The sequence below is a fragment of the Tiliqua scincoides genome, chromosome 2, assembly GCF_035046505.1.
Source record: "Tiliqua scincoides isolate rTilSci1 chromosome 2, rTilSci1.hap2, whole genome shotgun sequence".
Classification (NCBI taxonomy): domain Eukaryota; kingdom Metazoa; phylum Chordata; class Lepidosauria; order Squamata; family Scincidae; genus Tiliqua; species Tiliqua scincoides.
In genome coordinates this window covers 156,984,912-156,999,363 of record NC_089822.1, presented here as the reverse complement: position 1 = coordinate 156,999,363, position 14,452 = coordinate 156,984,912, and the positions used below count along the sequence as shown (strand labels likewise).

General features: G+C 42.5%; 1 protein-coding gene across 3 annotated transcripts in view; it reads right to left on the bottom strand.

Annotated features, from left to right (window-relative positions):
• The window catches only part of LLGL2 (LLGL scribble cell polarity complex component 2), a 65,742-nt gene that overhangs the window by 33,978 nt on the left and 17,312 nt on the right, over nucleotides 1–14,452 (bottom strand). For all 3 annotated transcript variants that reach the window (XM_066615878.1, XM_066615877.1, XM_066615879.1), the window contains 2 exons: nucleotides 4,395–4,492; nucleotides 3,138–3,219 (listed from right to left, as the gene is read on the bottom strand). In XM_066615878.1, the coding sequence (XP_066471975.1) occupies nucleotides 3,138–3,219; nucleotides 4,395–4,492 (180 nt within the window). The remainder of the gene's footprint in view (nucleotides 1–3,137; nucleotides 3,220–4,394; nucleotides 4,493–14,452) is intronic.

The following is a 14,452-nucleotide window of genomic DNA, read 5'->3' as shown; positions in this document are numbered from 1 at the left end:
TTACTCAACGTGTGGTTGGTCTGTGGAACTCCTTGCCACAGGATGCGGTGTAGGAATCTGGCCTACATGCCTTTAAAAGGGGATTGGACAAATTTCTGGAGGAAAAATCCATAACAGGTTACAAGCTATGATGTGTATGTGCAACCTCCTGATTTTAGAACTGGGTTACCTCAGAATACCAGATGCAAAGGACAGCACCAGGATGCAGGTCTCTTCTTGTCTTGTGTGCTCCCAGGAGCATTTGGTGGGCCACTGTGAGATACAGGAAGCTGAACTAGATGGGCCTATGGCCTGATCCAGTGGGGCTGTTCTTATGTTAATCTAAAATTTACATTCTAACAAAATGTATTATGCAGAAAAATGACCCACAAATTTGACCCACTGTGGGTCCTGACCAAGAGGCTGAACTGTACCTCCTGGATGAGTCTTCCAGTCGTGCCTGGGAGGTGGTCTGAGGCCCCCTGAAGGCCTTAAAAATGCACTTGCAGTTTAAAAACAACAACCAGAAGTGCATTTCTATGGCCTTCCAGAGGCCTTCTGAAGCCTGGGGGTCCAGGAACAGAACTCCTGCAGATGCAGATTGGACTGTACTCATTCCATATATAAGCAACCTGGTTTCTGTTCACCCTACAGAAGTTACATTTAAATACCTGGCAGCCATCTAGGGTTGCCTGTCCTTGAATTTGAACCAAATTGTGTGCTAGATTCATGCATCTTTCAAAGCTACCATTTACATAAGCAGTCTTGCTAGGCTAATGACTTAAATTCCTTGCAGCTTGAGCAAGACACATCCCCCTCTATTTGAAAAAGTGGCATATTCTGCTATTCTCTTCTCACGTTGCATTCCTTATGTCTGACTGCATTCTTAAAGAAGCAGTGCCATGCAATATTTGGTTACAAGTCCAACCTTTACCAACATTTAGTATTTAAATCAAGCATTCTAACTGCTGAAGCCAGTCCAGGCAGGAGAACAGTCAATTCCCATGGGGTTTTTCAGCCACTTCTTACTATTTGTAGTTACTGCTTATTTGAGGTCTCCAACACTCTCTTTATAATAGAAAAGTGATGCAAATAAGGTGATGATGATAAGTCCAGAGTATGCCAAGAAGAGGTGGAGGTCTGTGCTGAAAATATGCTCATGAATACCACTCTTCCTTACTTAGTGTAGAGGAAAAGCCTTGTTTCTAGAGTTCAAAGGCGATCCAAAGTTATTTTAGGCAGAGTGGATTATTAAACTGTGAGTCTGTATTAATGAAAGTATGTTACTTAGGGATCAATCTCTGAGGAGAGATTACATCTTAGCTACTATGTAAATTGTTGCTTCAACAGGTTTCTGCAGTGCACTGACTGAAGGGACCTAACCTCATGCTGAATCGAACCATTAGCACAGCGGTCACCAAACCCCAATCTGTGGGCCGGATCTGACACCCCCCCCCAAACCTTCCCCCAGTGGCATGGAGCTTTCTGTTGTATCTTATCTTTCAAGTTGAATCTTACAGCAACTCACTCCAGCCAGCTGCTCCTGCCTCGTATTCTGGGCACAGAACCTGCTGTAGGCAGCAGAAGCGGCTGGCCGGTACAAGGTGCTGTGAAGAGCAGCTTGAAAGATAAGATGCAGTGGTGCAGAACAAAAAGCTCCGTGCCACTCCACTGGGGAAGGTTTTTTGCAGGGAAGCAAGATCTAGCCCAGAGGTCAGGGTTTGGCGATTGCTATGCTAGAACACTACTGGAGGTAATAGTGAAAACATCAACAAGAAGAGGACAGCAGAAGAAGAAGACAATGAGAATGCTATACTCCACTTCCTGTTAGCATTCTTGCCGTCGCCTCCTCTAGCGTTCCCATTCCTCTAGCGCTTGCAAACAAAGTGTTTGCAAAGCAAAGAAGCCAGTCATGAACATGATGGGGTTTTACTGTTACCTGCTGTTTCTGGTATCTGCGATAGCAGTACGAACATATCCCCTGTGGATACAGGGGGCTACTGCACTGCCCAATCTGTATTCCTATGGCAATTGCACTTGTGTTGCACATAGTGCGCATGTTCCCCCACCCCCACGCACATCCCAAGACGATCCATACAGGAAAATGTTGAGCACTAACCGAACCTCAATTTCCTCCATACTATGAACAAAGATTATCTGCAGCATAGTTTGGGTGGTTACTTTTTCTAAGAAGCAAGAGCTGACAGAGCAGCACTCTTAAAAGACATGCAGACAGCTCCCACTGGACAAGAAAGAAGAGCAGTCCAACTACTACGCATAGGTCTTGGTGTGCTCTCCCCTGCCAGATATTTGCTATTCCACCCAACAGGTATATCCAGCCTCAAGATTAGCAATATATAAAGGTAATCTCTACAGGCTGTGCCAAATTCCAGAGACAAAGAAGTTATGTATGTTGCAGCAAAAAAAATAGAATCTTTATGGCATCTCAAAGACGACACACATTTTTTGTCGCTCAAGCGCAAGTTCTAGCTCATAAAAGCTTAAAGGCATTTAATCTTAAGGCCTTTGCAGGGGACTGTCTTGCAACAAACACAGCAGTTTCTTTGCTTCAACAAGGTTGCTTTACCCCTTTTGCTCTCCTTTTTCTAGGGCTTCTGCAGGACAAATCTGAATTACACTGACAGTGGCTAAAGTACAAATAGAATTAGGAGGGAACATGGAAGCTAACAACTTCTCAAAGCCAGGATCTGCATCATGCAGAGTTGGAGCTGGTCAGGAATCTAGCTCACCCAACACCTCAAGAGTAATCCCATGGAACCCAATGTTTTTCCTTACCTTATCCAGCTGGCAAACAGCAATGGACAAAGATAGGACCAGGCATGAATTCACTTTTATTTAAGGAGTCCAACAGTGCTGCATCATGAGAATTGATAGCAGCACAGCTTTCAGAATTGACAGCAGCACAACTAAAAGTACAACTAAAAGGTGGATCCTGAGATCACAGGAGGTTCAGGAGTACTGAGCCAACAACCACACCAAATACGAGAAGAAAAAATAAGGCCTTTTCCTTAGATACTGAACATATTGCATCTTGCATTACAGTTGTACATTATAGTGGGCTAGTGGCAAAGCCCATCTCAGCCATGAAAATCTGCAAAATTGACAATGCACAGAATGTGCTACCCAGTTCTACTCACCTGGCCAGGAATGAAATGTATTTGCATGACAGTGTTGGTCTCTTCATGCAAGCCCATGAACTCCACCCCTGGAGATCCATAGCTGTGTAACAGATTAAGGTCAATAGTATTTTTAAAAATGTACATTGATCTGTTGCCTTGCAGCTAATTATCCTAGAGTAGTTGTGATCTCCACACCAAGAGAACTGCGATTTGCATCAGAGATAGGCTGACATAACCTCTAATATTTTTGCATATGTCTCCAATTATAGTCACCTCTTGGAGACTTAACAAAAGGAAATGCAGAAGCTACTTCCAAGTACAAGGCAAGAGGCAAAGTTCATCAACTCTCAGACCTACTGAAACATTTATGAGCAACAACTACAGTAAATGTAAGAGTATTTGTATAAACCATTTTGAGATGTGTTGGATTCATATACACACCCCTCTACTGGGTTTTAAATTTATATACTTGAAGAGCATGTCCATGTTCAGGGCAGGTGGTTCTGGAAGGTGGTTGAGCCAGTCAGGATGACTAGAGCCTGTTTATTTTCAGAGTTGTCCCACATTGATTTCCATAATCTATAACCCAGAGACAGGTGGCCCAATTCATGCATGCAAGAGTTTCTTCAAAGAAAAGGTGTGCTGGAAGCAACCAAACAAATGAGAAGTATTCAGATTCAGGACTAAAGAATTTGCTTTTCCTGCTGCCCAAGAACGAAGGTACTCAAAGTTATAGAACAGTATACACTATCGGGGCTGCACAAAGCACTTCTTAGTCCAGTGTTTTAGAATGAACTCAGGAAATTCTGAGGATTACTTACAACTCAAAACCACATATATTGCAATGTGCTAAAGATAAATCCTTCTGCTTTATAGCAGGCTTGGAAGGTAAATTACAGGAATGAGGGTGATAAACAGTTTTATATACGACACTGCTTCTTACTGCACTAGAGTAGCTGAATCATGCACACACCAACCTGCTGTTTAGCAAGTTTAACTTGAGGTGTACCCCTGAACCTGATTTATTCAACTTCCATCAACCAGATCATTCTGGTTCAAATTTCACCTGTACCAGAAGCTCATTAGCCAGCATTAGGTAAGTCACAATTTCTCAGTCTCAACCCAGCTTGCAACATGGAATAACATTAAGACAGAGACAATGTACAGTAGTGTACTGAATGCCAATTAAACACTACATACCTGCTGACTACAAACTATCTGACATATTTATTGACAAAAGCCATTATGTTTCTCATAAGCAAGCAAAAAGGATACATTTTGATGGCTCCTGATCGGGTCCCGATAGCCATAAGATGGAGGAAAGGGCTGTAACCCAATGCACTGGGCTGGTGAGGAAAGCCATGTTCGACAGTCTGCAAACGAAATTAGTGTTTAATGTAGTACGTACACAGGAGAGGGGACCTCATTTCCCCCTCCCATCACAGACCCTAATTTTGGAGTCAAGCAATGTAGTCCGGATCAACATATCTGTTCCCTTTATACAACAAAGTTTGACAGAGCCAGAAGAGTATGTCCAGAATTTACACCCCATTACTGAACATTTATCTCCAGAACAAGATCTAGGGAGCACCTGATAAACCCTCTTGTTCACTGATAAGCAAAGTCCTTTAACCTTAACTATTCAATCACACAGTTTATGCACAAGCACTAGAGATCAGTTTGAGATACTTTAAGGTATTTCCTGAACTCTCATTTTCATTCTTCGGGTGTTTAATAAATCAACTATACCTGAACAAGAAAAATACAAACTGTTTTCTAAAGCAAAAAATACTTCCGTTCAAAAAGGCACAAGCCGCTGTGTTTTACTTGGCACATCCCCTACTTTGCAAATGTGGCCAGTCACAACTGCAGTTATTGAAAGGATAGTTGAAGATGACTTATATCAGACCGGGGTCACTGTAGCTCAGTTAAGTCTTCTTTAACAGCAATCTTCCAGAGCAATGGTTTTCAACCTTTTTTCTGCTATGACTTCAATAGATGAGGCTGGGAACCAACACCAATCCCCTACCCCAGGACCCAATTCATTCAGTTTTGATAAAGCGGTACCAATATTGGATTGGATCCAAACTCTCTCTTGCACAGACTTTGAAAGGTTGCCACAACCCCTCCCCCCCAGGCTTTGCAACTCCATTGGGGTCATGACCCACAGGTTGAAGCAAACCTGTGGGTTGTAAAGGTTGAACCAGATAAATGCCCCAAGCACCACAAAAGATACAGGTGTGGGGGAAAGGAAGCAAGCTTTATTCAGGTGTGATTTTTTTTTTCCAGAAAGTTGTCTTCACAATCAACCAAAGCAGTTGGCCTTCTGAATACCAATACATGCTTTTTGTGGTTATTTGCTCAATTTTGTAACTTCTGCTCTGAACCCGATGTCCTTTAACTTGGGCGGTCAAGGATCAAACCCAAGAAAATATATTTGCAAAGCGTTCATTCCACAAGTGAAGTATGCCCTCTCCCACACATGAGTGTGAAACAGCCAAAAGAAATCAGAAGGCTTTTCAAAGCATTTCCCCCTCTCTTAAGTACAACTACAAGATAAGCAAGTATTAGGAATACATTAAAACTATTTTTGAAGGATGGCAACTATCTGAGTGAAAGAATAAGGTCAGCACATCCCCAATGAATACTTATGACTAGTACAGAACAGGAGCAACAGAGAAAGCACTATGGCTATGAAGCAGTTTCATGTGAGGAGTACCTAGAAATTGTAGTGTTATGAAAAGAAAGAACTGCTCCACTTGTCCCTATTACACTTTTCCACTTATTTGGGCATTCGAAGACAAGACAAAGCATGAAACTAATAAGAGAATTGCTGGTACAAGTTGCTTGTATACTCTCTTTCTCACTGGCTTGAATATTTGCAAGAGCTGGGAGAAATGGAGCTTTCTTTCTTCCCCTTGTTCAAATGTGAAAGGCATGGGCAAAAGGGCCCAGTACTGCAGCCAAGAGTGCTGGCAAATGGCAGACTCGGGATGAAGGACTGAAGGAATGCCTCACTACCCATTACATGTAACAGGGCATCACACTGCAAAGTATCCAGTTCACCAATTGGTACTCCCCTACACGATTTTCATCTTCCAAGTGACACAGCACTCTGCCTCCATCCCTTTCCTGGGTTCTTAAACTTGGTTAGCTTTTCCATATACAAGAAGTTTAAATATTCTGCCAGTGAAAAACTAAAAATCCTGGCAGCTCAGTCCAAGAAGCAAAATAGACATTTCATTAGTTACCGAAAATCAAAGCATCTTCATTCTTCTGACAGCAGAGGGTCATATGTGGACAGAATAAAGCATGACATTTCTTCAGAGAGTCATCTTACATTTTTAAGCAGGTTATTTTTATGCATACAAACTACACTGAATAAGTATTTGCTACCACATTCAGGGTTGGCATTAGCTTTCACACTCATATCTTCCGCATGCGCTTTTATAGACAAAGCAGCAAGCCAGACAGCTGCCAGGCTTCCCCCAGTACTATAGGATGGCCTGAAATCTTGAGACGCCTGGCTTTAAGTTTAAGAAAATAGGATAGTCATAGTTAAAAGTCATAGTTAAACATGAAGGCAATGAAGGGAAAATTCTGCAGCAAATTCCAGAGGGGTGGCAATGTCATTCTGTTGTACCACACACACACACACCTTGAAGATTGTTTTATTGTTATGAATAAGGATGGATAAAGTGGATAGAGTGATGCTCTTTACACTCCCACATAACACCAGAACCAGGGGACATCCACTAAAATTGAGTGTTGGGAGTGTTAGGATAGACAAAAGAAAATATTTCTTTACTCAACATCTGGTTGGTCTGTGGAACTCCTTGCCACAGGATGTGGTGATGGCATCTGGCCTGGACGCCTTTAAAAGGGGATTGGACAAGTTACTGGAGGAAAAATTCACTACGGGTTACAAGCCATGATGTGTATATGTGCAACCTCCTGATTTTAGAAATGGGCTATGTCAGATGCAAGGGAGGGCACCAGGATGCAGGTCTCCTGTCCTTTCTCAGGACACTCTTCTACTGACCCAAGACCAAAGTATGTCTTCCTGTTAGTTTCTCATTGTTATCATTTTTCAATGTGAGATTTGATTCTATATATTTACACCTATGAAATGACCTGGTTTGTCTTCTGTAGACAATGGTAGGTTCTCAAAGTCCCCTACCTCACATTGCAGGTAACCCAACAGTATGATTAATATATTGCAACAGTGTCGCTACATGGGCCAGAGTTGATGTCTAGGTTTACTGCAAGGTCTAGTTGTTTCTGAGTTTGACATAAAGGTGGCAATCTGACAGGGTCACTAGTTCAGTACAAGAGATAAGAGCAGCTTCAAGATGTTTGCATTACGTTTAGATTTCACTTTAAACCAGATTTTGCCACCTTGAGCCCTGGGTTGAGGCAGGAGAAGCATTTTAGAAGCTCAGGTCAGAGTGTCCCTTGGACAAAAGAAAGGTTCTTCTGCTTGCCAATAGGGGAGATCTTCCACTTTGCCATTCCCCCTCCAAGTCTCAAAGTAATGGGAACTCAAGGGTCCTCCAACCTGTACTGACAGCATTAATGAATGAGGCTGCAATGTAGATTTCTTGGAACAGTTTATTTGCATTCATTTCTGATAAAAAGGTGCTGCATGACTGCCTTCATTTTATCACACAGAATATTAATAGACCAGAGTAGCCAGTTAACCCTGAGTGGGGTGGGGAAGAAAAAGAGAACAATGACGTCTTGTAACTGTGCCTTGGATAGCTACTCCCAGAAGGTGAGCAACAGTGACCTTTGCTTTAAGAGCCCTTTTGTCTACCTTTCAGATCAGGTAGAAAGTGCAAGTTGCCTTTAGAACATGGAAGTCTATTTCAGGCTGGGGGGAGGGGGCTGAGGCTGCAACTGGAAGCACTTCTAAACCTACAAGCTGACTCCACTCCAGCACAATTCTGGAAGGATTAGATTAGCAGCTGTTTCTCCCACATCTTGCCCAACACTGGCATTCATTATCACTTTACAAATGTGAAGGGAGCAGCTGCTTTGGCTACACTCACTTTGAGAAAGTGAACAGAAGTCCAGGCAACGGTGAATTATTATTATTTTTTAATACAACTGCATAGTCGATGAGACAAGCTTGTGTTTATATCAATTAATAGGCAGGTTGGAAGAGACAGAAAAGCGAAGAATTCCTTAGGCAGGAATTAAGTGGAATGCTTCCAGTTAGGTAAAAACACAGGTGAACCAGCCTGTCTGGCTGCTGAACTTTGCCAACAGAGTTTGCAGTCAACACTACCAGTCGAGACATGCCTGCCCAACAGAGTGTTGCTTGAGCCAATCTGAGCAGGAGATTCCAGGTTACCTTTTGAAAAAGAAATTCAATCTGTGCTGCCCATTGGTTTAACAAGATATTTCTGCAACAGGTAGCCACAGGTGCTCTTCAATTACAAAGTGGTTTCTTCAATTATCCACAACTGGGTTTGTAACAGGGAAGCCTACATCATATTCTCTGCTACAACATTCATTGCAATGCCTGGAAAGCAATGAACAAGACCTCCAGCAAACTTGTCATCCAAAATAGCAGGAGAGGGTTTCGATTCATTGCTCAGCCTGTCCTGAACAGAGCCTGTTCCACCAGTGACTCTGCTGGAGAGGGAGGGATCCTGTCAGGCATCTGAAACAGATCCTGACAAGTAGTTTCTAGCGTAGTCAATGTCACTCAAGGGGAAAAAGTCTGCTGCAAGAGGTTTGCTCCCCCACCCTGCACATGCTGAAATTTGATTAACACCCACCCCAAGCCTGCATTTATGGAACAAGTCAGGCAGAAAGAGAAAATACTCTTTGAAATTTCAGAAGTATTTTCTTGCACGTAGCAAAAGTGCCTTAGCAAGAAAGAATATTTCATTTTGTATTTACCTGTTCATCTTTAATACAAACCTATTTAAAAGAGAAAATGTCATTTTGAAATCCAACAGGTCAGGACTTTCATGAAGACCAAATAAGTTTCAGAGCTAGACTGCCTAACACACAGAGACCACTTTGGCAAATGTAACATCAAATCCAGTTCAACTGTTAAAATACATGATTTTTCAAAAGTGGTGGTTGTACACCTTTTAAGCCACCTTCTCCCTCCCACTTGCCTGAGTTGGGGGCTTAAGGTTGGGCTGCTATTTGGGGGAAAAAATCAGAGAGTTTTGGTTATGCAAACTAAAGTGTAGCTAAAGCCGTTTCAGGTTTACCCTGAATCAGCCCAAGGAACTCACTGAATGCACATGGCCAGATTAGTGTTTAAGTCTAGGACAGTCTTAAACGCTGTATTGGAATCACGAAAGATATTGCAAAGAGATAGGATTAGTGTCTGCAGTGGCCATTTGCACTGGTGAATCTGGGAGACATGGGGTTAAAGCCTGGGATTTCAGCAGGGAGTGTGCTGTGTGATGCACAGCTGCAGCCACTAGAGGCAATGAGGTCTTAAGGGATATAAACAGCACCTGAAGCAGAGGGAGTTTGTGAGTTGAGTTGGAGGGAGGACCTGGCCTACACTGACTGTTAACTCAGACTGACCCACAACTCTGCTAATGAACCAACAGACCAGCTAACAATTTACTGGACTTTTAGACTGATTAACAGGCAACCTGACCGGCGGACAAACAACTAACTGGCACACTAACTGGACTAACTAAACGACTAATCAACAGATTGCTGAGCAGTGGTGAGCTGAAGTGGTGCTGATGTACCTGAAAGGAACAGGTATTGGAATTGGGTATTAGGAATTGGGAGGAGGGACCCTGCAGTCCAACAGGCAAGCTACCCTTTTTTGCTGGTGCTGGGGTACAGTGCTAGTTTTTGTAGACTGCTAGAGCTAGCTGTGGTTAAACAGGGAGAACTAATTAGTTTAAAGTGGGCATAAGTTCTTTAGGCAAAGCATAAAACAGGAATTTGGCAAAACAAATGCCAGGGAAGTGGGTGGCCCCGGTCTTGGGGAAACTGGAAGCAGGACATCAGATTCTCAGTGCGTGGTCGGTCTGTGGAACTCCTTGCCACAGGATGTGGTGCTGGCGTCTAGCCTAGACGCCTTTAAAAGGGGATTGGACGAGTTTCTGGAGGAAAAATCCATTATGGGGTACAAGCCATGATGTGTATGCGCAACCTCCTGATTTTAGAAATGGGCTATGTCAGAATGCCAGATGCAAGGGAGGGCACCAGGATGAGGTCTCTTGTTATCTGGTGTGCTCCCTGGGGCATTTGGTGGGCCGCTGTGAGATACAGGAAGCTGGACTAGATGGGCCTATGGCCTGATCCAGTGGGGCTGTTCTTATGTTGTGTTCTTAGATGCCACCCCACCGCCTTTATCCTTGCCCTGGACTTGCCTTGTTTCTTTTACCTACTTTGCACAAGTGCTACACCTCCACTCATTCTTCTTCCAAAAGAGAAGAGTAGTGGAAAGGTGCTCTAGTAAGTAGCCCCACTACACGCCTCTCTTCTACATCTAGGAGAAGTATGAGGGCTAATGGGAGCATGACAACAAGCAAACAGGCACTTCTGGCAGAAAAGCACTGCCTTCTGCCACCTGCAGCAACCACTTTCCTGGGTCTCATGAAGGACTAGTTATTTATTATTATTATTAACAGTATTGATATACTGCTTTTCAGTGGAAAGTTCACAAAGCGGTTTACAGAGCAAAATCAAACATGTGTATGTGTATTGTTCTATGTGTATTCCTCATTTTCAAGTGAGCACACACCTAAGCAACAGCATCTCTTATCAGGATTATGATCTGAACTGATTTTACCTGCACAACAGAGTACCACACACACATTCTTGTCCAATATTACTTTTTAATATGACAGTAAGTTTTAGAATGGTGCCAGAGCTCAAAGTTCAATTCTGTTTCATGAAATTAACACAGCATATAAACAGAATCTATAATCATATATAAGCATATAAACACCTATAATCTCTTGGCTCCCCTTGAACTTTAAATCACAATCTGATCATTCAGACCTGTTAATTTAGCTAAACATGGCTATCTCCTACAGAAGCAGAATCTGCAATATTGAAGTCTTCTCTCTATACTAGCGATAAAGGGAAGAAAGCACAAAGACAGACACTGCCTACTAGATGAGTATGTTTCTCATTAAACGGGTTCAAAAAATTCTGATCAAGTTATGCTTGCACATGCAATAGTTTGTATTACCACATCATGAGGTTGGACACACCTGTTTGACACAGTAGTTCTTCATGATATTTGCATTCCTAAATTACAAAAATTTGATAAGATCCTGTCAGGCATTGGAAATCTGAACATTGATTTGACATGTCTTAACTATTGCATTTTGGAATTTTCCAAGGACAGGTCAATTAATTCAGTTGCATTTTATGCCACCTAAAGGCTACTTTAGCAGGGAAAAACAAACACTTCATTTTGCTGCCGCCGCCACCACCACTAAGAGAAAAGTCTTATGCAAACAGTTATGCAGAACCGATGAGTCAGTAACTGTTCCAGTGATGGAACTGAGTAAATGGTTAACTACCGAAGGTGTTTCAGCCCTGCAAAGTATTTAGTTTTACCTTAGAAAAGAACATCCAGAATGTCTACTTTAGACTAGTGAAGTTTCACACAGAAAAAAATGGTTACTTCTCATTTAGTGTAGTTGCTTTTAAGAGAGCTTTCAGTAAGCAAGGGGGTAGAATTTTTCATGTTGGGTGTATGCTGTAGTTTCAGCCCATTTCAGCAAACCCAACTTTCCTCTCAAAAAAATAACTTGCTTTCCTGAATACGTACAGCTTAAACTAGTAATGGGGAAAGTTCTCTCTCTCAGCTCATGCTTTAGCAAATGAAATGCAAACTTGATTTGATTGTTTTAACCCATTTCTGCCCAGGCCACAGGTATACACATTTGATCCCTGTTGCGTATATGCAACATTGGGCAGAAATGGCTTAAGAATTAGACAAATTCAGAGGACAGGCTGACTAATGGCTATTAGTTGTGACAATATGGAACCTTCACATACATATTTTTTATATTTGTTAGTTGGTCTTTAACTGAAACTGGTATACACTTTCTAAAGTATCTCTACCTGCACAAAGAGAACTGTAGTTTAATGAGACCACCCACAAAGATCAAGGTTTCTGGGCACTTCCTGAACTCCAGAGGGTTGGAGAAGTTAGGAACTTTTAACAATAAACTGCAACAATAACAAAAAGCCCCAAAGCACTTTGCTTCAAGGATGTCAAAAGGTTAATGACTTAATGAGAGGGTACACACACCTGGTTTCCTAAAACCAGTAGGGGCAGGAAAGTATATTATTCCATTTTCAGCATTGGTATTGGAAAGATCTGTGAAAGCTGCTTGAAAGTGAGTGGAAGGATGCACTGGAAACAGGCAAAAACTGGGAAGATCCGAAACCAAGAGAAAGGTAAGGCAAGTTATTTCAGTTCTCCAATTCTGCCCCCCCCCCCTCAATCCAACAGCATTATCTAGAGCAGCGGTCTCAAAATTGGAGATTACTCTGTCCTGAAAAAGGCTTCCCGGGCACAATCAAAACACTCCGATACACTGTGGAGCCTCCTTACCATGCTGTTGGTCTCCCCCAAACGGCATCTGGGCCAGTCATGTCTGCCTGGAAATCTCGGTGCTAAGCCTACTGGGGTGACTGACCTAGGAAGCGGCAGGCTGGTGGGCAGTATGGGGAAGATTGGCTGCGTGGTAGGGAGGCTCCCCAGCAGAACCGAGCATTCCACTCACCCAGGCAACAGCTGTGTGCCAGATTCAACATGCAGGACATGGCACGGAGAGCCCTGATCTAGAGTGATGGTTCTCAACATGGGCTGTATAACCCTCCCAAGGAGCCATATCATCCTTCTAGGCTGCTTGGAAAAGGACAGAACATAAAGGGGCCACAATAAGTTTGAGGGGGGACCACCCAAACGTGACAACCAGGTTTATGATGAATTTGTCAAGCCTCACATCTCATTCTTGATGCCCATTTCAACATAAATCTTGACAATTACTATAGCTTACATTTACACTAAATATCTCAATGAAAGAGGCAGTCTAATAAATGAAATTTTATATGCATGAGAAAGCAGCCATTATGTTGTAAACACCCTGGGGTGGCAAAACCTGGCAACTCTGACACATGCAGGTGATGTAAGGTGTGAGTTGATAACCTGCCTCCAGCTTGGAGAACTCCATGTGCATCTGATTACTTTTTTCTCCCAACACAAGGTATGGTTTGAATGTTTCCACTTTGAGAGAAAGCAAGTCGGTTGCTAACAGTGCAGCAGCCAGATATTTAAAAACTTGCAAGTTTGCATCAGCCACAAGGATTACATTGAACAAAGTACCAATCATAAGAGTATTGTCTTACTGGCAGGCCTTGTACTATACATCTTGGGGCTTTAAGAAACTGTTACTTTCTTTGTTACTTAGAAATAAAGCATCAATTATTCAAACAAACAGTATGGATGGCACAGTACCTTTTTTCCCAAATAACAGAGGACCACAGAGATAAATAAGGTTCAGAATGGGGCCATGAGCAAAACAAAAAAGGTTGAGAAACCCTGATCTAGAGCACACTTATTCCAAGACCAGCCCCACTGAACCACATGCAACTTACTAACGGGAAGTACAGTGGTGCATACTGTGATTGTTGTTGGATCCCTTTGATACAAAAATATAACAAAACAGCAGCAGACAAAAACTCAACATAAAAGCTCAATAATCAAAGGCCTGAATAAATAAAAAGGCTTTCACCTGGTGCCAAACAAAGAGAGATGGTGTCAAACTTCTGAGGAGGAAATTCCACAGATTCCATGTTCAGAAGCCACATGTCACTGAATACCAGTTCCTGAAGCAGATTATTGCCTTTAAGTCCTGTTTGGAAACTTATCAGATGCATCCAATTGATCACTGTGGGAAAAGGGGTGCTAGCCTAAATGAACCCTTTGTCTGATCCAGCAGGGTTCTTACGTACTTTGAATCCTGCACTCACACACAGCTTGGGATCAACTGTGTCTACTATGCGGCAGGCCACCCAAATGAGCTATTTATAGATGTTATACAGCTTGCACTGTATATAAGTATCCACATATGAAAGACTCCACATTGAAGCACTGTATTTCTAAGGCAGAAACATCTTACGAGGCAAAGGAGAAAGTTTTATCCTTTGAAAGGCTTACTATGTTTTTACTCCCTACAAAGATTAGCGCAACTGCTGGCAGCAACACAGAACCTGTGGGAGAAAAGCAACTGAACACAGCAATTGAGCCACCCAAGTAGTCCCCAACACTTCAAGATACATACCCATCATGTCTTAACAAGACTGTTCTCAAG